We start from the raw sequence: 25,642 nt of genomic DNA, 5'->3' as shown, positions 1-25,642 counted from the left end.
ACAAATGTGCCAAAAAGTTTGCATCTTTTCTCAGTGCTATCAGCTGACTGAATAAAGGAAGATATTTCTTCCTATGAATCTGTGCATATTTGGAGACTACCTTATCTCAAATAGTATTGCTATAATATCTAACATTAATTAGTTCCGCTAAACAGTTTGAAACCTCTCCTATCAAGTGTCCTTAATTGACTTTTCTGAAGTGGATGTCACCACCAACAGAGTAAGGATTCAAGAAATGAATGGGAAATACATGCAAAGAAGGCAAACAATCTGTTGCCTGTAGTTTTCTAAATGTTTAGCTTCTTCCTGCCACTGTACTTCAGGGGCATTCAGGAAGGCAATCCCAGAAAGGAGGATTTAGTTCCCTCTCCTCTCCTATGGAGGCTTAAGGGAAGCAGATGTACAGAAGCCTCTTGGCTATGGTTCCCAGGAAATCAGCTGACACACAGGTTCTCAGGAGAGACGTTCACTGTGTTTCTTTTACACTCCTGGGACCTTTGTGAAGGCACACCAGCACTACAATTGACTTTGGTGGTGCAAACATGAGTCAATCATTCCTGTAATTCGTTGCATTTCAATCTTATTTCAATGAAGTGTTGGGACTGGGTAGCCTTGGCACAGTGCAGACCTTCCTAGTGAAACTTTTCTCCAGGCAGAAGTTTTAATAATGTTTCTTGGAGATGACATGTCTTCAATTCTTATGACCAGATCATCCATTCAGGGAGAATCAATAGAGCAGCCTTGCTACCTAGATGTGGGAAAAATAGGCTTTGAAAACTCCTTTTCTGTGGGTGTCCAGGGACTTCTGCAAATAGCAGGATCCAGGAATTGGATTTTGAAAGAGAAGGTACAAGAGAAATCATCCCCTGGAAGCACTTTCATTTCCTACTTAGCCCTCGAAACCTTATCCTCTCTGTGTTCAGCTCAAGACAAGCCTTCTTTACTGAAAGGCCAGTTCTCTTTTATGGTAATGCTTGTGTTTCAAGCATCTGTCAGTCTCTGGATTTTGTCATGGACCAACATAGAAACTGATTGTTATGTATCATCAGTTGTCAGTGCCCATGTCAATGTACTGAAACTTCTAAAATAGATTCTAGCTTAGAAACACTTTACCCAATTTTGTGGCTCAGAGTCTGTACTTACCCACAGTTTGTGGCTATAATTTCATCTTTCTTGCTTGCAGGTGACGTGTATGATATGTCTGGGCAAAGGATAGAAATAAATGAGGTAAGTGCTCAATTGCTTTCAGTGGCCCTGGATAAGTACCAGTGGACACAACCCTGCATAGCTTATGTTTTTGACCCTGCAAGAGCTGATGCTCTTGATGCTCACGACAGAGATGTGTGTACCTCTGGATGACAGAGAATTCCCAGAGTTAAGTTCCTTTTCAGTAAGCCTGGGTTAAACCTGCAGGTCAGGAACAGCTCACTGTCCCCTCTACTTCACCTGGCATCCTGGTGAATGCAAAGCTTCTCTTGAGCACTTGACCATTGGTGTTTGCTGGAGACTTGGACATTGGTGAATTTTATTTGCCTTGGCAATTAATTAAAGCTTTAGCAAGGAATTAGGGAGTGCAGTTCATACCAATAGCAAGGTCGCTGTCAAATTTCTCTAATGTCTGGACTTCAGAAAGTATGAAAATATGTCATTTCTGTATTTTTTTTAACCTCTGTTTGTGGGCACAAACACACGTCTTCATTTCTAAAATGTCTGAAATCTGCACGCAGTAATCCAAATAACAAACAGCAAGATGACGATGAAAATCCCACTCCTCCTTCCAGTGATTCACTTCCAGTCCATTTAGAACTTAAATTGCCCACTGAAACAGGCGGTTTGTGCTGAGTCCTGTGCCTCCAGCCTGCCCTCTCTCCATCAGCCTTGCTTGGTGACACACAGTGGACTCCTGCCAACTGTCCACCCCACCCTGCCTCTCATGACACTGTCTGGAGCAGAGCCCTGCTGCCCACACATCCTCCATGTGCCTGGACCTTGCTGCACAGACGAGTGTGGGAGGGGTCAGTCTGTGTTCTGGACTGAGTGCTAAATGTCAGTGTGCAGAGGTCAAAAGGATGATTCCCATTCTGGAAACTCTGAGCTCATCAGGAATGGGGCGGGAGTCAGAATCGTCCGAGGGAGGCTTGGCAGTCTGTTACTCCATGACACATCATGTGGGGAGCTTCTGGACGTTTCTCCAGTGTGTTCCACTCTGCTTGGGGCTCCTTGTTTTTTGACAAGATGGGCAGTGCCTGTGGAGTTTAACCTTTACTTCACTTGTCCGTCCTGTCTTTTCCATATCAGGATTTTTTTCTGGCTTTGGGAAAACATAGTGGATAAGACAGACTTTTTAATTGTTTTAAACTCTGCTCCTGCATTCCACTATCACAGGCAGCCTTTGACGTCATGAGCAGGATGCTTCCAAGCAGCCATGTGTTGAAGGCAGGCACTTCTTTGCTGTAGGCATCCATTGGCAGGGATCCTGTTGGAGCACTAGCTACTGCTCAGAGAGGCAGTTTAGCTAATTGAGTCTTAGCCTGAGTGCTGCTCTGAAACACACATCTAGTGCTTGTCCTGTCCTATGATAAAACACCTTTCATGACCTCCCACTTCCTTAAATCCACCAATCTGTGTCACAAACAGCCAGCCCTGCAGGATAGGGTCCTTTGTAAATGTGAGGAGGAGAGAGGGGTTGTGTTGGGCAGGCATTGGTGTACAGCCGTGTGAGAGCTCAACAAACCAAGCCGTGTTTTTTCCAGAACACAGAGAAGGTTGATTTCTCATACAACCCGTTAGCCGACCCAAAGTTTGCCTTCTATGACCACAGCCTGGTGGAAGCTGTGAAGCTGAACGATGTCCCGACACACAGGTTCTTCCGGCTGCTCTCACTCTGCCACACGGTGATGCCAGAGGAGAAGAAGGAAGGTGAGGGCTGCTGAAGGCACTGGAATGAGTGCTTATGTTCACTTGCACCACAGCATGTCTTCTCTCCACAGAAGCTGTTATTGGTCCTTTTGTCTCCCTGGTGATTTTCTGTAGTGCACAGCTACACATCAGTTAGTGTCTATGGAGATTCCACATGGGAAGAGAAAGGACCAGGGCCTCCACTCCCTGTGTGTTCCTGTGGTGGAGCTGACACTACTGCAAACACCACATCTCTGGAGTGTGGAAATTGCAGGTGCCACAGCTTCCCTGAGGTGGCACAGGCTTGCCCCACTCTCTCTACTCTTCTCCTGTCCCAAAAAAGCAAAGAGCACCTATCCACTGGATACTCATTAGCTCCTCTCACCCACTGTTCCCACAGCTACTAGGTCAGCCTCCTCAAATCCCAGACAGGATGAAAGCCATGCTTTAAAGGCTAGAATCAACTGAAAGGTATAAAATGAAAATACTGATCAGAAAAATACGTGCAAGCCTAACTAGAAGGGACTAAACCCGAGGAATCTATCCTCTCAGTGAGATGTTAAACTCCAAAGAGAGTGATTAAAATCCCCAAAAGAATCCAGGGTGCCTCTTGCACTGTCCTGGAGGATGGGTTGGTGGAACTTGATGGAGATGTGTGGACATAAGGTGCTTTTTAGTACTGCACCTCTGTGGATAGACAGAAAAGCAAAGGGATAACTGTTATATTATGTCTTAGATTTTGTATTTTTTTGGCTCAGAAATGAGTCAGAAGCTGCATTACATTTTTTTTCTTGCATATCAGGTAACTTGGTGTATCAAGCACAATCTCCTGATGAGGGAGCCCTAGTCACTGCTGCCAGAAACTTTGGATTTGTGTTCCGGGCTCGCACACCAGAGACCATCACTGTCGTGGAGATGGGAGAAACAAAAATCTACAAACTTCTGGCTATTCTTGATTTCAACAATGTTCGCAAGCGAATGTCTGTGATTGGTATGTTCCCTTTGCTACTTTCTTCCCTTCCTTCTTTTTAGGTACTGGAACTGACCCTCATTCTGCTATGATGCATTTTTTTAGGAGAGCTCCTTTGCAACGTGCCCTGACTAACATTTTTTTCTGAGGACTTGAGATGGGCTGCCTTGATTTTATAATTACACAGCTACACTGCCAGAAAAATACTTAAGGAGGCAGGTGGGAGAAATCTCCACATCTGGACAACAGTGATGCAAGCCAGCTTCCTAAAGATGCTAGCTTTTCATGTATATTGCCCCCCTCATTACAATGCAGGAAAGGCCTTTTTTTTCTAATAAGCTTTTAAATTTCAGTGAAATTTGAGGAAGTAGGATAGGAGAAAACAAGAACGAACTGAGACACCCACTTTCCCAAACAGAAAATGGAGAAATTATTCCAGAAACTTTTTGCAACCTTTATTAACACTCCAACATACTCTAATATTTCAGGAATGTTGCAATTGTAGTTACAGTTTACTGGTAGGAAAATAGGAAATGTGTGTTAGTTCCCTAAAAATAAGTTGTTGCTAACTTTTCAGTGAAGTTCTGCCTGTAGGGACGACATAGTTCCTGCTCAGACCAATGCACTCTCCTTTTCTAAGCAGAGCTTGTCTTGATTCCTGGGAGTTTGCCAAAACTTAGGGAAATTCAGACACCTGTAAAAACTTGGTTTTGATGGAAGGGCTTTGTGCCTCAAAAGACTCAGTCTGAGATTTGTAGCATTTCTTTTCCTCTTCCTCACAGTGCGGAGTCCAGAAGGTGACTTGACTTTGTACTGCAAAGGGGCTGACACCATTCTTTATGAACTACTTCATCCATCCTGCAACTCCCTGAAAGAGGAAACCACAGAACACCTGAATGTAAGAGCTTCCTTCTCAACAACATCTCTGCATTTGATGTTTTCCTTTTCCCCAGAATACTTTGTCTTCAGGGAAAAAAACTCCTCAGATTTTAGAAACAGCACTTAAGCACCAATTTTAAGTTATGGAATAGAGAAACAAATTCATTTCTATGGCTTTAGGTCTTAAATTAGTTGCCTAAGCATGAGCACCAGATGCCATTTGGACTGCTGCAGGACAGTCAGCAGATCAAGGGAGGTGATTCTGTCCTTCTGCTCTGCTCTTGTGAGACCTCACCTGGAACACAGTCCTGGAACTCTGAGATCCTCAACATAAGTAGGACATGGACCTGTTGGAGTGAGTCCATGGCTATGAAGATGATCAGTGGGCTGGGGCACCTCTCCTGTAGCTGGGAGATTTGAGTTTGTTCAGTGTGGAGAAGAGAAGGCTCTAGGGAGACCTTATAACACCTTCCAGTACCTGAAAGGGCTACAAGACTGCTGGAGAGGGACTTTTTACAAGGGGATGTTGTGATAAAACAAGAGTTAATGTCTTTGAACTGAAAGATGGTTGATTTAGATTAAATATTAGGAAGACTTTCTGTACTGGAACAGGTTGTCCAGAGAAGATGCAGATGCTTCATTCCTGGAAGTGTTCTAGGCTGAGTTGGATGGGGCTCTGAGCAGCCTGGTATAGTGGAAAGTGTCCCTGCCCATGGCAGGGGGATTGGAATGACAGGATCTTTAAGGTCTCTGCCAACCCAAGACATTCTATCATTCTATGATTCTGTAATATGTAATACCAATATGTAAAGATGGAAAATCCAGTGCAGTACATTTAGAAAACCTGTGACCTGTTTCTGATGCACCTTTACTTCAAGCCTGGGAAGACACCTTCCAGAGATGCATTTCACAAATGCATCCTTGCTGTTCCACCAAACATTGAGCTCCATGTTGTTCATCAGAAAGCACAGTTACAAGGACTTGCTAAGATGCCATGACTAGCTGTGCTCATGCTGTGCATTTCAGACAGAATTCACGCCCTAAAAATGTTGAACCCACATCCAAAATTTGAGGCTGTGTTCAGTGTTTATTTCGGTCTCACTGTTCTGGACCTCTTGTTGAGACATATATGCCTGGGAAACAAATACCTGGTTATTGTAAAGCTTTAGAGCCAGAAAGTAGAAAAGCCCTTTTGAGTTTTTTTTCATAAGGACCACAGATGGCAATGATAAAATGGTCTGGAATTGCTTGTAAAAATACCCCACCGTTTTTGGACTATGGTGTTGTTTTTTCACCTTTCCTCTGCAAACTTTGCCAAGACGCTTTTACCAGTCTGCTGTCTGAGGGTCCTTTGTAAGCCCAGGTGACCAAACTGTTCTTCTTGGACCTTTCTGCCTCACCACTGTCTTGCAGGAGTTTGCTGGAGAAGGCCTGAGGACACTCGTGGTGGCCTATAAAAGCTTGGAGGAAGACTACTTTCAGGACTGGATCAGGCGTCACCATGAAGCCAGCACTGCCTTGGAAGGACGGGAGGACAAACTGTCAGAGTTATACGAAGAGATTGAAAAAGACCTAATGGTTGGTAATTCAGGGAATCTGGGCCAAGCTGTGGGGGAAGCAGTGAGGGTGGTGGTTTGTCAATAAACAGCTCAGTATGACTTTGGTAAACACTGCTCTGCAAGCAGCTCAGTGGGCTGTGTGACAGGAGCAGGGCAGAACGTGGCAGCCCTGGGTGTTCACTGGCACCTCCGTCAGGAGCCCATAGCTGGGGTGTCAGCCACCAGTTCAGGGGAATGGTTTTATTTTAACTCATGTGGGTGTCAGAGTAGCTTTCTCGTGATGAAGTGACATACCAGAGACTGCAGGAGATGACGTGGACAGAAATATTTCATAGCTATCCTTTGTATGTGCAAATGGCTGATCTATTTATTTTCCAGTCTTTGAAATGGCAGGCAGTGAATAATTCCCAGTGCCCCTGAGAGTGTCTCCTTTGTTCTTCCAGCCCTGGGCAGGATGGGTAGATGATATCCATGAACATGTTTGTGTCAATTTGAAATAGAGCTGAACTGTGATCTTCGAGTCATTCTTCTCTCCCTCAGTGTTGTTACAATTTTCAAATGCCCTGGAGGATTTGCCTGTGTTTTAGAGCCATGAATAATGAATGAAAAGCATGTGTGTGATCTGAGGAGAAGCAATCCAGCTTTTGCACTCGTGGCAGTGCTTTCTTGAAACCCCAGAAATCCTGGCAGACACCTTTGCTCCTTCCATTAGCTGTATGCTCAGAATGCCAGCAGGGCTCAGGGAGCAAGCAAGTGTGAGCTGGGGAAATGCTGGCCTTTGGAAGTTGCAGTCTCTCTACTTGGGTCAGGGACAGATTGCACAGTCTTGAGGACCCTATAGTTCTGTCAGAGCTGTTACCTACATTGATAACACTCATAGCAGATGTATGATGGACATCCCAGGATGCCAAAAGGAATCCCAGGCTTAAAGCCAACCTCTGAATTTAGTCTCCAAGCAGCAGGAGGTAGATGGTAGCAGTGAAATCTCCATGTCCCTTTGACAACAGGTTAAAGCCACCAACTATCTGCAGTACAGCAAGGCTGGGATCAAGTACCACACCAGAGGACGTTTGGGGACATGGATCCACAGTGTCTTTGTCCCTCTATTAAAGCTCTATCTGCTGTGAAGGGAACACATGGAACAACACAGACCTGTAGGTCTGCAAACATTCTTGCAAATAATTTTATGCATATTCATAATCCATCAGAGCCTGGGTGAACAGAACATCTGCAGGATCAGGGCTGTATTCTGTACAGTAAATTTGCTGAGGAAGAATGACAATCAGTACACCTTATTCCTGGGGATTTCATTTGTGTTTGCTCGAATAATTAAGTTCAATTCTCTCTCCTTTGGTAGCAGTGGGAGAACTTAACCAGCTCCCTGCCATTTCTGTTAAGCTGCTAGGTGCCACAGCCATAGAGGACAAGCTACAGGATGGGGTCCCACAGACAATTGAGACTCTTGCCAAAGCCAACATCAAGATATGGGTTCTCACTGGAGATAAGCAAGGTAAAGGCACTACAGCACTGGATGTTTCTCTTCTACTCCACTGGTGGGGTGGTCCTGTGAAAACTGCACAGAAGACAAACTTTAGAGAGCTTTGCTTCATTGCCAGTTATGCAAAATTTCAGTTAACTGGAATTAGACCAGATGACTGTAGCTTGTGCCTGTCCTTAATTTCTGTCATGAGAATGGAAGCAGGGGAAGGGCAGCATCATTTGCCTCTGGAGACTTGACAGTAAGTATCCTATAGTTCCTGACATAAGCTATGAAAAGGTGTCACCTTCATCCAGTTGATCATTCAGGTGAAGAAGGTGGAAAAATTCTTGTCCTGCTTCCCAGAAACTTTAATGTTAAAGTGGATGTTGGGTGCATTTGAGTTTGCATTGAGATTTTGGTTCTGGCTCTCATCATCCCAAATAGAAACAGAGGAAACATAGGCTTTTGGAGGTGGAAAGAACAGCAAATAGACCCCAGTGAATTCTTTTGGAGACATAGTATTTTCTCTGAAACAATGGTGTTTCAGGGAGGTCAAAAGTGTTTGCAAATAATTTCATCCAAGACATGACCAGAGAACTTTCGAGAAAAATGAAACATTTCATTTTGTCATGTTCCAAATGCAATAGTTTTGCTATAAAATACCAAAATACCATTTTCAGAATTTTATGGACAAAATGCCATATTCTTTTTCAGAGCTGTGGTTTGGGGCTTCTCTGGAAGTAGGGAGAGCGAAAATTTAAAATCCCCGGAAAAAAAAATTGAATCAACATGAAATGTTTTTTGTTGCTCCAAGTATGTTGGTCAAAGGGTATTTTAAGCTTTTTCATTTTGGTAGAGCTATTTTTTTCCTGTGGTCTTGTGAAGACAAATTTGCTGCTACATCCATCAAAGTGACTGTCCTGGCTCTCTTACTTTTGACTCTGAAAGGCCCCAATCTCTTTTGAGTCAGAAAGAGAGCTTTTATCATGTGAACAAAAAGGCCACAGAAGTGGGTGAATTTGGGGCTGCTGAGATGGATTATCTTCCTGGTTTATCTTTCCCAGAGACAGCAATGAATATTGGTTACTCCTGCAACTTGCTGAATGATGACATGGCAGATGTTTTCATTATTGAAGGCAGCACATCTGATGACGTACTGAATGAACTGAGGTAAATGGCTGAAAAACAGTTTCAGTGCTGTGCACTAGCACTATTCGTGTTTTGTATCATTCCACCTTCTTTTTTCCTGTCAGCTTTCCTTATTTTAGTTCATTCAGGGACCTTAGATAAGGGAGAGCTGTCTCTCTGGAAGATCCAGAAGCTAAACACAATGTAGAAATCTCCTCTGAGAGTAATTACTGAAGCTTCTTGATCCAGGAGCTCAAATTAAATAAAGGTTAAAGAAAGCAGAGTCAGATAGAAAGCATCTCCTGAAACTGACCAACAAGTGATCCTGACCCACAAAGGCTTTCATATGGCACTTGCTGTACTGCTGCTGCCATTTATTCACATTGCTGTCCTTTGTCTGGGTATGTCCTTTAGATACCTTTTTGGCAGTATCTGAGAATTTACCTTCCTTCCTCACCTCCTCTGTAGACACAGGTTATTCGGTAGAGGTAGAAAATGGGAAAGGTTTGTAGTGCTTTTCTCTTGGAGTAGATGACTGCCAGACAACATGCACAGAAAACTGGATGCCCTTTGGGATACCATCTTTCATGACACTCAGTTTGTTTGACTTAAAATCAGCAGAAGCTTAGCAACACTTATTAGAGTTTCAGAAATGTGGATGATCTGTGCAGACAGCAGCAGCTAAACAGTGCATATTATTGTAGGGATTGGACTGAACTATCAAAGGGAAGCATTGATTTTTTGTTTTCACTAAGTTGCTTTTACAAAACATATATATATATTTGCAAGATTTTCAGATTTTAGTTATTATCCTGGATTTATTTTCCTTTTTTTTTTTTTAAGGAATGCAAGAAAAAAGATGAAGCCAGACTCCTTCCTGGACAGTGATGAAATCAACATTGAGTTTGAAAAATCTTCGAAAAAACAAATAGTTGTACCTGATGAGCAAGCAAATGGGGTGTATGGTCTGGTTATCACTGGTCACAGCCTGGTAAGGAAGGTTCAGAGCCTTACTGGGGATGAGTTCCCTGAAGCATTTACTGCAAGACATACTGGAAGTCTAAAAAATGCTTTAAAAATTAAACTCTGGAGTAAAAAGGTTCTTTTCTCCCATTTGAAGATTAGGTTTAGTGGTTATCTGAGGCATTAAAGGTGACAGACAATGTTTCAGAAGATGTTTCAGGAACAGAGAACAGTTTGCCTTGATCTTTGGTGAAGAAGAGGGGATGGAGTAGGTGGATCATATTTAATTTCTGGAAATATACTAGAAAAATAACCAGGTTTGTGTTTGCAGCAAGAAGATAACATGAGACGTGTTGCCAAGGACATATTCTACTAAATATAGCTGAAAACAGATATGCTTAATTTATAGGATATAGATTTTATGACTTAACTAATATATTGATACTCTCTCCCACCATGTTCTTCCAAAGCAAACTGAAGCAATACAGTCAAGATGAAATTTCTAAGTGACAGATGAAGGACTGCTTGGCAAGCATGGCTCTGAAGGGCTCACTGGTGATCTAAAGCAGCAGTTAGCTGTCATCTGCAGAGGGTTATCTCACATCTATTTGATGCTTAGTGTTTGCATTAACTGTTTAAGAGAGCAGGTAACACCAGGCTGGGAGAGAGTACAAAGAAATATGAGTCAGGCATGATGTGGAAAGCATAAGGGGAAACTGAGTCAGTTGGGATTTCTGAGCCTGGAGAATACTGATCAGTCTTGGAAATACTCTTCAAATTATGAGAGGTAAACAAATGGAATTAAACTGAGCTAAGAGAGTTCTGGATGTAATGTCCTCCTGGTGAGAACAGTGAAACTCTGCAATAAATTATAAGGAAATTTTTTAGAACCAGTTAGAGGAAAGAAAAAACAATTTGGATCAATTCAAACCTGTCTGCAAGGAAGGTTTAATTTATGTCAGGTCTATTTATTTGTTGTATTTTACTTTCCCAGATCTCAGTGAAAGCAAATAGACATATTTAGAAAGTTCTGGGAGGTGCTGCCTCCCAGAAACAAGGTGCTTCTGTTCCCTGTGGTTGCTACCTTTCTTAATGACAGCCCAGAAATTTTCACTTGCAGCTCTACACCAGTCCAGAAAATTACTATTAAGAAAACCCCATCTTTCTCTGCTTTTGGCTCATGTGCCATGTATACAGACCCCAAACACTCTCAGACAGTGTCTAGGTTGTTAAATACCCTTTCTCTCTCTTTTACACTCACTTCCTCTTGAACTGCAGGGCCATAATCCCCTTTATATTCCCACTGCAAAGCAGACCAGAGATCTGTCAGGTTTGCTCCATGTGCATTGCATGGACATCAGCTGGGAGCCCCTTGCCTCTTCCTACTCCATCCCTTCAGCTGAGTGCTGTGCTACCAGAACACAACTGGCAGTGATGGCAGAGCTTTCTTTATGCTCCTGGAAAAACACACATTCACCCACACCCTGGCAAGGGGATGGACCCACACGAAGAAAGTCTGCATCCAGTCCACACAGCATAGACACGATGAGTTTCACCAAGATTAGGGCTTTCTCCTCAGTGGAGACCACAAGGACAGTGCAGACAAATCTAGATGTCATTTATTTATTTCTGTGAGCCTGAACAATGGTAGCAGTGCTGATACTGTCCCATACCCAGCACCTGCTGAGTGCTCTATCCCTGCCTGCAGAGGGGTGGGAGGGAAGTGCTGGGCTATGCACACATCTGGTCCTACCTGAGCAAAGCAGTGAACAGAAACATGTCAGCATCTTAATGGCATCATCATGCCAGTTGATTGGTATGCAGTTGCACCATTAATATACAAAGTGACAACATTTTGCTGGTGCTGTGCAGCGAGGATGTCGAGGCAAAAGCCACCTCTGACTGCAGTGACCAGCAGTACTCAGGCTGAACCATGATATCTTGTTGAGCAAGCCTGCTGCCATGACAGAGGAAACAGGGGACACTTGTGACTCACAGCTGTTTCAAAAACAAAGAATATGTGACTGTCTGCCTTACACAGACAGGGCAGTGGGCTTGCAGTAATGGCTCTGAGCAGGAAGTGAGCCTTGTAGATTCCTTCCATATATGTCTGCTAAAAAGAGACAACAAAGAACAGAGCCAAAAAGCATGATCTGAAAGAAATACGAAAAGCTCACAGCTCTCCCTCCTCCTCATGCAGAGCTGGAGGGGTAACTAGACATCCAATTATCTCAGTGCTTCTCAAATAGAAATAACACAGCTGACTGATTTAAAAGGTCAGCACTCAGCGTAAAGCAGCCTTCTCCCTAGTTTTGTGTTTTGCTTTGTCATGCCCACCTGAGCTTTTTACTTTTTTTTTTTTTAATTAAGCACTTAACTAATTGAAATCTTTCCTATTTATCTCCCAGAGCTTAAATAGTAATCCAAGAGGGATGAGCAGATACTCTCACATGGAGATACACGAGGCTGTCTCAGGCCCTGCAGCCGCTTCCTGCTCTTGGTGTCTGACACTTCTGCCCTCTGTCAGTTTATGTCAGCCAGAGCAGCTGTGGTGCATACCCAGATGTGGTGCATATCCAGATGTGGTGCATACCCGAAGTGCAAGTTTGTAGGTGTAGGGTGCATGGCATGATGTGCAGTGTGGATGCTCCCTGCGACTGGGCGGATAGATTCACCCACATGAGTGTAAGAGGCTGGCTCAGCTGTCCTGGCCACCTCGCTGCATCCTCTTTGTCAGGCCAGGAGTTGCTGTGAGCCTGCCCTGGACATTCCCTTTCCTCCTTTCCAGGCTTACGCACTGGAAGGGAACCTGGAGCTGGAGCTGGTGAGAACTGCCTGCATGTGCAAAGTGGTGATCTGCTGCAGGGTGACTCCCCTGCAGAAGGCCCAGGTGGTGGAGCTGGTGAAGAAGTACAAGAAGGCTGTGACCCTGGCGATTGGAGATGGTGCCAACGATGTCAGCATGATCAAAAGTGAGTGATGGCAGACAGCCAGCATGCTGTAGCAGACTGACTCAAAGAGGTGTTTGCTCTCTGAGGTGGGCTAGCAGCAGGAACACATATCTGAGTGCCTCCTGTACCACCCTCTTTGTAGAAATAGGTGTGTGTGTCCCAGATTTTGGCAGATCTCTATAGAGCACTCTCACTACAGGTTAGCTGTGTCTCCTGTCTTTTGGGTCACACTGGGCTCCTTCAGGACCTAAGGTTGCACTAAGTGCCTATTTTTTGTTTCTACCTTAGAATGGACAAAATAGTTGGCTCAATGATCTTACAGGTCTTTTCCAACCTAAATGACTCTATGATTCTATGAAAAGCCCACATGGGCTGTGATGTGTCAATCAGTGTCTGATTGTCTGGTGGTCTGCATGACTGCCATCACAAGGGAAATGTATATAAGAAATAGTTTATATCATAGAGGGCCTGACTCAAAGCAGAAATAAAATCTTTGTGCCTGTAAATATTCTGTATAATATTATGTGGGGTGGTTTTTTCAGCATTTCTTTGTGTTAGGGCTGTTTGTTAATTATCTCCCTTGAGTTACAGATGATAGGCTTCCAGGCCTCTCCATCCTTGAGCATCATTTGATGCTGCATTACCTCAGTGAATTTATGAAAAAAAGTCTTAACTAGGTATAATTAAATTATGATTATTCAGAAAGACCTATTGCTAATCTTCCTTGTGTTAATTTGCAGGAATTGATTAACTGGAGCCTTTTAATTAAGAAAGAAAAGGCTAAGTAGAGAGCTTCAAGGGAGATAAGTCAGGCAGTCAGCAAAGAAAGAAGAAAGTTAAAGTGTACATAATAATTAGAAACTAACCCACTCCTCCACAAGAGGATTGAGACTGGGATTTTATCAGTTCAGTTCAGTGGAACCCTCTGAATCTAACCAACCTTCAGCCATTAAGATTGTATTCATTAGTTAAAGCTGTATAATTAGCTGTCACATTAAACTTATGTCCATATTTAATAAATGCAAGTTACTATGAAAAAAAATGTGGCTCTTCTATCTAATTATTTGATTGAACTAATAAAGCCCAGGAAACATAAAAAGGCTACAGCCTGTCTTCAGCACAGTGTTTCAGAAACTTTAAAATGTTTTGAAGATTTTGCCTATCTGGGATGATGTTTTAAGGCTGGGAGGACATGCATGCATGTAAATAAAAGTCACATGTCAATATAAATTAAATTTATTGTTTCATAACAGCAGCTGTTATGAACAACAGTATTCATGCTCCTGGAAAGCGTTCAGAAAAAAAACGTAAACTGTCACCGACCCTATAATTTCATTCAAGTAATAAAAGCCCACTTAAGGGAAATGTATCACAGAGCCAAAATCATAGTGCTGCTGAAAGAATTAGTGCACCAAAATTTTTTTGTTCTTTCATAACTTTTCATTCTGACTTTTTATGAAGGCTGTGAGAGTATTAACTCAGTGTTCAGCGCAGGGTAGCTAATTTTAAAAACGAGGCAGCGAAAACTCTCGGTGCAATGACGTGACCAACAACCTTGCTGTTGCAGCTGCCCACATCGGGGTTGGCATCAGTGGCCAGGAGGGGATGCAGGCGGTCCTGTCCAGTGACTTCTCCTTCGCGCAGTTCCGCTACCTGCAGCGCCTGCTCCTGGTCCACGGGCGCTGGTCCTACATCCGCATGTGCAAGTTCCTCAAGTACTTCTTCTACAAGAATTTTGCCTTCACCTTGGTGCATTTCTGGTATGGCTTCTTCTCTGGGTTCTCAGCACAGGTAGGTCCGGCTTTGGTTTTGTCAGGGATGTGGAGATGGTCAGAGGGCAGCGCCTCTCCTGTGAAGACAGGCTGGGAGAGGAGGGCTGGTTCACCTGGCAGATGAGAAAGCTTCAGGGAGATCTTAGAGCACCTTTCAGTACCTAAAAGTGCCACAAGAGAGCTGCAGAGGAACTTCTTAGCAGGGCCTATTGCAATACGGCAAAGGGTAATGATTTTAAACTAATATTAGATTGATACAATGACGTTTGTACAACACTGACAGAAGTTGCCCAGAGAGGTGGTTGATGCCCCCTTTCTGGAAACATTCCAGGTCAGGTTGGATGGGGCTCTGAGCAAACTGACCTAGTTGAAGATGTCTGTGCTGATTGCAGGGAGGTTGGTTTAGATGAATTTTACAGCACTCTTCCAACCAAAACCATTCTGTAAGTCTATATCTAGTGTTTTCAAGCCAAGTATCTGGAAACATTTTGCAAGGAACTAAGAAACTAAGCCATTCCTCCCACCTCACTGAACAAAGTCAGCTCTGTCTTCTTCAGCCACATGGGCATAAAGCAGATATTGCTGCCTCCATTGTGCTGCTGCTGGAGGATGGATGCCTGAAGACAAAATATATATATTATAGAGTCATATAATCATTAAGGTTGGAAAAGACCTCCAAGATCATCCAACCACGAACTATCAGTCCAACCATGAACCCAACACTGCCACATTCACCACTAAACCATGTCCTCCAGTGCCACATCCACATGTTTTTTAAACACTGACCACACTGTCAATGAAGAATGTTTTCCTAATATCCAGTCTAAACCTTCTCCAGCATTTAGGTGCATTATGACACATTACATATGTCACTTGCAGGATTTTCAAAAGTATTCACAGTGATTACAGCCATCAGCTGATGACACAGATTAGAGTTTGGTGCAGAGCTTGTGTGATCTATGCTTGTGCTGTTAGCATATTTGGAGCAAGCAGTTTAACCCTGAGATTGTGGCATCAGGAGCTTGCAAGAGGAGCACATCTAGAGTGAAAAAACTATTGCTGGTTCACAGCAAACCAACCTCCAACTAAACACAGATGTGGAGAGTGCAGATATCCAGGGGCTGGGGGTGCAGGGTGGTGCAGAGGGATCCTGCTGTGGCTACAGCCAGCAATGGGTACTGAGCAAACTGGGCTGGCATAATGTGATCCTTCCCCTGTTTAGAGATGCTGAGCTTGACTCATCTCATCCCTTTTGTCTCAGTAACATCTCAAAGGTGCTGCAGCACATTATTGCATATACTTTTAAAGAAATGGAAAACACAGTTTTTTGCTAACTTCACTTACTTTGGTTTTGTTTTTTTTTCCCCCAGACTGTCTATGATGAATGGTTCATTACACTTTACAATTTGGTATACACCTCTCTCCCAGTGCTAGGAATGAGTCTCTTTGATCAGGTACTGTTCTGTCATCACTTTGAGGGATTTTGTTCATAGAGTTTTGTCTCCAGGTGCTTTGAGCTGGTTCCATGAAGCAAAAACAGCTGACCTTTTGGCTACACACTGTGGTGACCCATGAAATAATATCCTGACAGAGAGAACTTGGACCACAAAAAAAGATGCACCAGAGAGAAGGTGTATTCCCTCTTAGTCATATGATTTGGGTTTAGGTAGTCCTGTGAGTAGCAGGGAGTTGAGATAAATATGATTATTCTGATTTGGCCTGTAGGTTTCAGTGTGTGATGGGGTTTTTGGGTTAGTCTGCTGCCTACAGCACCAGCTGCCATTGCAACCTTCCCCCCAGAGCAGTCATATCCTACTACCTGAGTTCCTGAAGCCTGGCAAGTAATTTCCTAATGATCAGACAAAATAATTAATTAACTGGATCTTTGAAACCGGAATTTGCAAGTTCAGCCTTTTTAGTGAATTCTTTCTGCAGTAATTTCACACAAATTTCAACCTCATCATTACTGTTTGACAAGACAAAGCAGCAATAAGGCTTTTCCTATATGCATTTTGCAAGTTAAATAAATAGGAATTAGGTACTTTCCAGTGGTTCAGTGCTCCACTCTGGACACTTAAGGGATCCAAGTCAGACAGCCTTGCCTGTGTAGGGAGGTATTTTCTAACCCTTGACTTCCAGCCAATTCTCTGGAGAACAGACCATGCAATCTGCTTTAGATGAAGTATATAGTCTTTCTTATTTTGTCAGCTGTCAATTTTTTTTTAGCACAAGAAAGGTAAAATACATTATGGAAAATATGCCCAGGTGACCTTGGGATGTGCCATGGCAGTAAGCACAACTGAGTGAATTGTGTGCTATGGCTTTCCTCATGGGAATGCATGTCACAGGGACATGGCAGCCCTAACTGTGTGTTTGGTAGCTGCCAGCAAATCTGACTGTCTCCTCTCTGCTGTCAGGATGTGGATGATCGCTGGAGCATGCTGTTCCCTCAGCTATATGTGCCTGGCCAGCAAAACCTCTACTTCAACAAGGTGGTGTTTGTCAAGTGCATGTTGCAAGGCATCTACAGTTCCCTCATCCTCTTCTTCATCCCCTATGGGGCCATGTACAATACCATGAGGAGTGATGGGAAGGCCATTGCTGACTACCAGTCCTTTGCTTTGATGGCTCAGACCTGCTTACTGATCGTGGTGTCTGTACAGGTAAGGCATCCTAGGTAATATTTTTAGGGATTAGCTGTTGTTTCATGATGGGAGCATCCAGAGGGCCAGCTGGGGCCTTGACAGCATTGTATTTGCTACTGCATTTTGCATTCTTGCAAAAAAAAAAAAAAATCTCTTGACACCAGATTAATCTCTTCAGTTCAACAGAACAGGAGATTTGTATGTTATAAAAAGGTCAGGGTGACAAGAAAGAAGAGTCTTTGCCTTGAGAATATTGCAGCCATAACAGAAAAATCAGGTAAGGCAGGGAATAGAGAAGGACATGTTCCATTTTTGTGGGAAGGGTTTGAAGCACAGAACTGCCTGTCTGCCATCAGGCAGTTATTTATAGTTTCTCCATTATGGAGATGTCTCTGCAGCCTGGCCCAGTGCATGATGTATGTGTGACGTAGCCTGAACTTGCTGGAAGAAATAACTAGGACTTGGTGGTAGAAAATTCAGATGTTACTATCAGGATGAGAGAGATTTCTTAAAAGAAAACCAATCCATCACACTTCCCTGGATAATAGTTTCTGCTGTCTGAAGTCTTTGCAGGCTTGTTCTCCTAACTTTTAATGTTACATCACAGCTTAGGAGAGGGGAAATAAAGCCTGACTTGTTTGAACTTACCATGTTCAGCTCTGGGGCCCTCAGCATAAGAAGGATGAGGGCCTGTTGGAGCAAGCCCAGAGAAGGGCCATGAAGTTGATCAGAGGGCTGGAGCACCTCTGCTAAGAAGGCTGAGAGCATTGGGGTTGTTCAGCCTAGAGAAGAGGAGGCTCCAGGGAGATCTCATTGCAGCCTTACAGCTCTTGCCAGGGGGCACAAGAAAGCTGGAGAGGGACTTCTGACAAGGGCATGTAGTAAGAGAAGAGGAGTTACTGGCTTTGAAAGGAGAGTGGGTTTAGATTAGATACGACGAACAAATTCTTCCTGTGAGGGTGTTGAGACACAGGCACAAGTTGCCCTGAGAAGCTGTAGCTGCCCCATCCCTGAAAGTGTTCTAAGTCAGGATGGGTGGGGCTCTGAGCAACCTGGTCTAGTGGAAGGTGTCTCTGCTCATGGCAGCTGGGTTGGAACAGGATGATCTTTAAAGTCCCTCGATATCCTGTCTCCAGGACTGGCCACTAGTGAATGCTTGAGAAGAGGGCAACAACAGGATAAATGTCATAATCCTGCCTTGAATGGTTTCCCAGAAACTTATGATTTGTGACTTGTTATTTCTTGAGGCTTGAATGAATAGCATTCTCGGGGGGGGATGTACAAAGCAGAGGACAAACTGTGTTCAGCACAGATCTGCTAAATAAGGAAGGCACTGACAATAGCTGCATTGCTCTGTTCTTTCAGATTGGCTTGGACACCTCTTATTGGACAGTTGTCAACCAGTTCTTCATCTGGGGCAGCCTTTCTGTTTATTTTGCTATCACCTTCACCATGTACAGTGACGGCATGTACCTGATCTTCACAGCCTCCTTTCCCTTCATTGGTAAGCCTTGGGACAAATCTGGATTGTGCTCAGAATGGACATACTGCAGGGCTTAAAGTTTCCAAATATTTCTATGTATATTTTAGGATATATTGCTGCCTTTTCTGCAAGAAATGCCAGGATATTTCTGAGGATTGCTGGGATTTATTTTGAATCCCATCCATCCAGGTGAATGGATGCCATTTTCCCTTTGCTGTGTAAGAGTGGACATTCCCATGCAGTCATGGGAACAGTCCTTTAAATAAACCTAATGAGCTGGATAGAATGCTTTTTGCTACTCTTCTGTATTTGGGTTCCAGGTATCCAATTTTTGCAGCTATCTAGGGGCATCTTATTTGTAGATGTGTGATCTTTGTAAATAAGTTAACATTTTGGCATAGGAAGTCATAGAAGTACAATATCAAGTCAGACAAGAGAAAAATGCCATGTGATTATGGTGAGCCTTCTGCCAGGTTAAATGGCAAATTCTCCAACAAGAAAACATACCAATGGTGACCAGGTCTTTGTAGTTATTTTACATAACAGATTTCTGAACACATGCAAAAAATGAAGGATAAAAAAATGAGTCCATCTCCTGAGACTTTGACCAGGAAGAACATGTAAGTGGGCAAAATAATTCAGACTTTTAAAAAGCTCTGTGCATCCATAGCCAATATAGATACAACATTGTAATGAGTCTCTACTTCTGAAATCCCATTTTTTAATTTAATAATCCAATTCTTTTTATTTCAAGTCTCAGATTTTTGTATTAATCAATGCCTTCATTTTTTAACTTACTTTTCCTGTAAAAACTTGTTTTGTTTATCTTCACTGTATCAGCAAGGGACTTAGCCAACTTAGAAATATCTGAGATGCAGGTCAGTTGTTGCAACATATTTTTCAAGCAGATGATCACATCCACTTTCAGATGGCTTTTAGAATCAAAAACGCTGACTGAGAGAAGACAGAATGTCTGTTCAATTTCCCAAGGCAGGTGGACAGTTGGACTGGATGATCTTGAAGATCTCTTTCCACTTTGAGGATTCTATGATGATTCTAACTCACTTGCCATGATATCTCATCTGCTGCTCTGTTATTAATACATTGGTCAAAGAAGCAACAATGCTGAGGGCTACTTCATAAGGTCCCAGTTCTAAACCATTTTTAAGGAAAGTGTTTCTAGTCTGGACTGAGACAACTTGTTTACTTGAATTTCATTGAGGTTGTATTACAGCAGAATTTGGCCAACTGGAGAGAAAACATTCAGCAAATATACTGCCAACACCAGCATCATTAAGCCCTGTAATGAGGGTTTTGCAGACTGTTTGTTCTGTCTTACATTCCCTCAGTTTTGTAAAAGCCAGAAGTGAGCACTTTGGTTTCAAAGGAGGTGTCAGTGACATGCCACCACGTGGCAGTGGTGCTGCCAATGCCCCCATTAGGCTATGCTGTCTGTGCAGATCCCCAGAGCAACAAATGCTTCTCTCATAAAGGGCTGTGAGTCCCATCATGTGCTAGGCAGAGCTAGTACTCCATATCCTTTAGGAAATGGTTCTGGAAAGCAAGAAAGGAGTATTCCTCCCTTTGCACTAGAGTCCTGGCAAAAGGTGGGAGTCCTAGGTTGCTACTTAAGATCTCCTGAATGTTTATATCAATCCTTTGCTGTGATTTGACTCTTCACAGAGAGAAAAGATTCGCTCTGACACCCTTGTCCACCTGGGTTGTTGCTGCAATCATGTCTGGACACTGCATTTTTTTTTTTGCTCATCTTAGACAGTGACACTGGCTTTGCAGTTCTCTCTGCAGCCAGTTGATTTCACTGTTGAAGATGATGTCTGGCTTGTATTTTGGTCTGTTTGCCAGGTGCTGTGAAATCACAGAGAGCAACAGGGAATAATGATGGGAGGTGCTGCTGTTACTGCTTTAATCATGGGTTTGTTTTCCAGGTACGGCTCGGAACACCCTCAGCCAACCCAACGTGTGGCTGGCCATCTTCCTCAGCATCGCCCTCTGCGTGCTGCCAGTGGTTGGCTTTCGATTCCTGAAGGCTCAGTTAAAGCCAACTCCCAGCGACAAAGTAAGGAGATACCTTATTAAACCAGAAATCCTGCTTGCCATGGCCGAGGCTCACCCTGGAGCCACATTGCATGGGCTTGGCATCGCCTGGAGTGTGTGTCCCTGTCGCTGACAGTGCTGCCATCTGCCAGTCCCTTACTCCCCAGAGAGGAGGATTGAATTTTGGGTTTGGCACGGTTCAAACCATCTGCAGCTGGGACCAAGGCTGAGATTATTTAGATGTGGATTAGACTGCTCTGAGGCAGGAAAGCTGCACTATTTTTAGGTGCAGGGTTTAAGCAGTGTGGCTCAGTGGCAAAGGAGTGGCATGTTCCTCCTGCCCTGATGCTGTGCAGTTTTTAGCCTGGCAACTGCAGGCTTTCACCCTCCACCAGGGAGTATATGATTGCTGGGAATTTTTTTATTTATTTCAGAATTTACTTTTTGTAGCTGATGGCTATATGCCCCCTCTGGAACCAGCTTCCCTCCCAGTCCCGGGAATATGAAGATGAGGGCTCCAGGGCAAAGAGAGACAGGGAGTGATGGAGTGGGCAGGGAGCACACTGCTCACTGCAGCCAAAGGACCCCTCAAGAGCATCAGTGCACACAGAGCTAGTTCCCCGGGCTCGGCTCCAAAAGGGAGCATTTGCTGAATGCTGCTGCCACCTCGTGCTCCCTTCCTCTCCCTGCACCAAGCTGCCTCGAACCTGTGTCCCAGCACAGCCCCAGGGGAAAGCACCGCAGGTGACACCCTCCCTGGTCATCCTCGGGATGTCTGTGGAGCTCCACAGCTTCTCTCTGACTGTAGGAGAACGTGTTAGGGGAATTCTCAGCCCTTGCAGAGAGGGTAGGTGGGTGCTGGATAAGACAGAGAGGACTAGGGAGGTCCCTGGGACATAGTTCGAAGAGTTTGTGAGTGTAAAAACGGGCTGAGTTTAGCCCAGCTGAGCAGAAGTCAAACACAGCTGTCACCCAGGATCCCAGCCTCACTGCTGAGGTTGAGCAGCCCTCTCTCTCTAGCACAAAAGTACTTTTCTGCCTCCTCTTGGAAGTGAATGGTCACAGGAGAGGAGTGTGTTTCCAGCTCTACAGAGTCCCCCAGCTGGTAGCAGACAGGTCTGGTGTTTGGAGAGGCCAAGCACCTGCCACTGCCATTGTGCCAAGCAAGAAGCACAGCAGTCCAGCAGCTGGGGGTTCTGTTGAACTACAGGCTCTCAATAGCAGCCTCCTACACTACATTCTGAAAAGCCTTCTGACAGCAGATTAACTCAGTGGCCACCTGGGAGCAGAAAGCCCACTACCTGCAAATAAAGTGCAATATTTATTTCCCACCTGCCAAGGAATATATGAATCTATTGTTCCTGTAAGCATTCAAGGCCAAGTTGCCTGGGGTGTTGATCAACCTGATATAGTAGCAGTGGGGTTGGACTGAGATGATCCTTCCATCTCAAGCCACTCTATGATTCTATCGTTCTATAACAATCATCTTCACAATCATAAAAAGCTTTTGTGTGCCAGAAACTCCCCTTAGTTGTCTGTTTTCTACATTAAATATGCCAATTCTTTAATGTTTATTTATTTATTTTCTGGAGTTTTGACTTGTTGTGATGACTTTCACATTTTGGGTGATTTGACTGAAAGTCCTACAGTCATACCCCGACCATGGCATTGCAGAGCTGTGGGGAATACATGGAAATCATTCCCTCCTATGACTTAGAGATGATGCTCCCATTAACACCTCTTAGAATAGAACAGAAGATGCCTTTTCCTCATTTCTGCCTTTGGATCCCTGCTTTTGCTTCCCTTCCTCTGCTCCTCTTCCACTGTGCTTGTGAGTAACGATGCACTTTCCACTTTTTCCGCCTTATTTCCTGATTTCCAGGTCCTGCTGAAGATCAAAGAAGCAAAAAAGAGGCCCCCTCCACCCTCACCCAAGCGACGCCTGCGCCGGACCAGCACCCGCCGCTCTGGCTACGCCTTCTCTCACCAGCACGGCTTCGGAGCACTCATCATGTCTGGGAGAAACATGCGGCCAAAATCACCTTTTGCCACAACGGGAACATTTTCACCAAATAGTGACAAATATAAACACAAAGGATTGTAACAAAAAAAAAAAAACAAAAAACCACCCCACCCGCAAAAAAAAAAAAAAGGAGAGAAGAAAAAAGAAAAAGACACCCCCCCCTTGTTCCCCGTAAAAATTAACAAAGCAAACCAAAGAAAAGGGCTGTCAAGAGAAGAGACTGTGCTGCCTGCAAGGCACCGAGCCAGTGGCTGCCCAGAGCTCTGCCCTCTGGGCTGCCAAATTAAGGACTTGGGGCTTTCCTTTCACCCGGGTGCATTCTCAGATTCTAGTTTCTTTTCCAAAGATGTGTGCCGCTGCTAGGGAAGGTGGCCAGGGTGAGCTGGAGCATGGAGTTGTATGGTATCCCAGAGGACCTCCCTGGTACAAGAGAGAACGTGCTGTGGGAGGCATCTTTGCTCCTTGAGATTGTTCATAACTAGATTTTTTTTCTTCCTTCTAACTATATACCTCAGAGCAGAGAGAATTCCAGTCTGACGAAAATTGAAATTGGCAATGTCTTTCTCAGTCATGTGCCTTCATTTTTCTTCATGAATCCACTCTGGGCTGTATTACTGGAGTGACAGTATTCACCCCAGGTGTGCCTTAGGCCCAGCCACACAACCCACAAATCCACAATCTTTGTATCATGTGTGATTTTGTGGCTTTTTGACTGCAATCCACTTTCTCAAGAGATGGCCAGTACCCAAACACCACCCTCCCAAATCTGCCAGCAGGAAGTGCTGCAAGATCAGAGAAACTCTTAGTTGGTCAAGGGACCAGGAGCTGACACTCATGCCCTGATTTATCTGGGTTGCAAATCTGCTGCAAATGTAAAGGACTGCTGTCCTCAGAACACTTTCAAGTTTTGTAAGTGGGCGCCAGCTATTTCATTAAAACTTAAAATAAAAGAGCAGAAGGTGCTCAGGCTTGCCTATGCATCAAACCACGAAATCTGGCCCCTGAGAAGCCCATGCCATGGTTAGGGCTCACCTGAACTGCCAGCACGAGGCATCTGCCCCCTTAACACAATGAGGTGTGTGCACATCTGGCTTGGTGGTGATCACACCAGAGTTATCGAAGCCAGAAAAGCTATTTCATGGCCAAGCAGCTGAAATAGCCTTTACTACACTGGTGCTAGGGCTCACTGTAAGGGATGAAGCATGACCTGGTGGCTCCCTCACCCTCCCCGATGAGCAGAATGGTCACGATTCAGAAAAACTTAATGATGTCTCAGGAGTCTCTGCAGTGTTTCATGGCTGCAGTGTTTCTCTGTGCTGGCTCAAATTTTACTTGGGAACAGGTTATCTGTCAAACACTGGTGGTAGAGCTGGAAATCCTACCAGTCTGACTGCCAGCAGAGGGACCTAAAACGCACAGACACAGCTGGGGATGTGGTGATCTTGAGGGACTGGGATTTGCTCGCTGTTTTGTTACACCAACTCCATAATCATCAGGGTTACTGGGTGGAAGGCCAGCGTGGCAGCATCAGAGTCTGTCCTGCCAGCACTGCTGAGCTGTCTAAATGCAGCTTTTTTTGTGTGCAGAGGACTAAACCCTGGCTGGTTTTAGGGATTTTTTTGCTTTTGTGTTTTTTTGTTGAGGTTGGGGTTTTTTTTCAGCTCCATTATACAAATTTAGACTCCTTCATTTGAATTGGACTATTTTGTGCAGTAACCAGTCAATATTTATGAGACTCTGCTGTGAGTCTCTAGGGTGTCAGTGGAGGCAGTGTATGATGGCAAGAGGCCAGCCATGTCCCCATTTCATGGAACACCCTGTGGTCCCAGTTCCAGCAGTTACTGCGAGAGATTGTTTAAGCTCTAACAGAAGGTTTCATCTCCCTGTGTATAAAAAAGCACAGGAAAGAAAAAACCCAAAATCCAAACGAGTCTGTTGCACCTGCTGCTTGGGGAGGCTTGTTGCAAACTGTGGTATTAAATTTCAGCATGGCCAGTGCAAAACTGGAGCTGGGACTGGATCCAGACTTCAGAGTCTGGGAGCTGCTTGCTAGGGAAGGAGTGAATTATCTGGTGTTCTCCCCTGGAAGGAGACATCTAAGTAAAGTGAGAGCTTGCACTGTGGCTGAGGAAACCGCTGTGTTAGTTAATGCTTGTCACCTTCCTCTGATTTACCATTCACTTTGCAGAGACAATCATGGCTTTCTGATGAGGGTTATGTTTTTCACGGCCAGCCTCCCTGGAGTTAGAGGAAAAAGGAGAATTTGTGCAGATAAGCAGACATCCCCATGATACCCAGACTGGTCTGTGGACTCAAAGTCCTATCAAAGCTGTTCCCAGCGTCTGATGCAGCAAAATATATTGCAGAGCAGCAGAGGCAGAGCTTGTGCTGACAGAGCAAGGAAATCTGACACTGTGTCTCTCTTCTCATAAGGTTTACGTGCAAAGTACTCACCTTCTGGCTAAAAGGGGATTTGAAAATGTTGGCTACAACATGCAGGGGATAATAAAGCTGTTGGTGAGCTTGCACCAGATACAATTCTTTCAGTGGTTTGACACAATCAGCATTTGAAACACATCAGCTGGCAGTGATGTCTGTCCTACATCACTCCTGATTTTGTAAAATAATTGTGTTTTGTTTTTTTTTTAAATAAAAAGAGAATATTGGGATGATAGATTCCTTGGAACTCTTGTTAATTGACATACCAAGTTTATAACCAGGAGTGCACGGGAGGGATGGTCTGTGGGACAACGGATCTGAGACGGCAGCCCTTTCCACCCGGCATCCTGACGCGGGAAGCACAAAAAAAAAAAAAAAAAAAAAAAAAAAAAAAAAA

The 25,642-nt window shown here is 44.1% G+C and overlaps 1 protein-coding gene across 2 annotated transcripts in view; it reads left to right on the top strand.

Moving 5' to 3' along the window:
* LOC106859055 (phospholipid-transporting ATPase ID-like) overlaps positions 1–25,480 on the top strand; it is a 72,974-nt gene extending 47,494 nt beyond the window's left edge. For both annotated transcript variants that reach the window (XM_088157147.1, XM_088157146.1), the window contains 15 exons: positions 1,184–1,227; positions 2,754–2,919; positions 3,701–3,889; positions 4,651–4,766; positions 6,161–6,325; positions 7,705–7,816; positions 8,851–8,956; positions 9,758–9,905; positions 12,666–12,849; positions 14,396–14,619; positions 15,971–16,054; positions 17,018–17,263; positions 18,611–18,749; positions 20,675–20,805; positions 22,666–25,480. In XM_088157147.1, the coding sequence (XP_088013273.1) occupies positions 1,184–1,227; positions 2,754–2,919; positions 3,701–3,889; positions 4,651–4,766; positions 6,161–6,325; positions 7,705–7,816; positions 8,851–8,956; positions 9,758–9,905; positions 12,666–12,849; positions 14,396–14,619; positions 15,971–16,054; positions 17,018–17,263; positions 18,611–18,749; positions 20,675–20,805; positions 22,666–22,887 (2,276 nt within the window). In that variant the 3' untranslated portion in view covers positions 22,888–25,480. The remainder of the gene's footprint in view (positions 1–1,183; positions 1,228–2,753; positions 2,920–3,700; positions 3,890–4,650; positions 4,767–6,160; positions 6,326–7,704; positions 7,817–8,850; positions 8,957–9,757; positions 9,906–12,665; positions 12,850–14,395; positions 14,620–15,970; positions 16,055–17,017; positions 17,264–18,610; positions 18,750–20,674; positions 20,806–22,665) is intronic.
* Positions 25,481–25,642: the final 162 nt, after the last annotated feature.

The sequence above is a fragment of the Sturnus vulgaris genome, chromosome Z, assembly GCF_052056855.1.
Source record: "Sturnus vulgaris isolate bStuVul1 chromosome Z, bStuVul1.hap1, whole genome shotgun sequence".
NCBI classification, from domain to species: domain Eukaryota; kingdom Metazoa; phylum Chordata; class Aves; order Passeriformes; family Sturnidae; genus Sturnus; species Sturnus vulgaris.
Note: the sequence above shows the minus strand (reverse complement) of the source record. Positions and strands in the feature narration are given on the sequence as shown.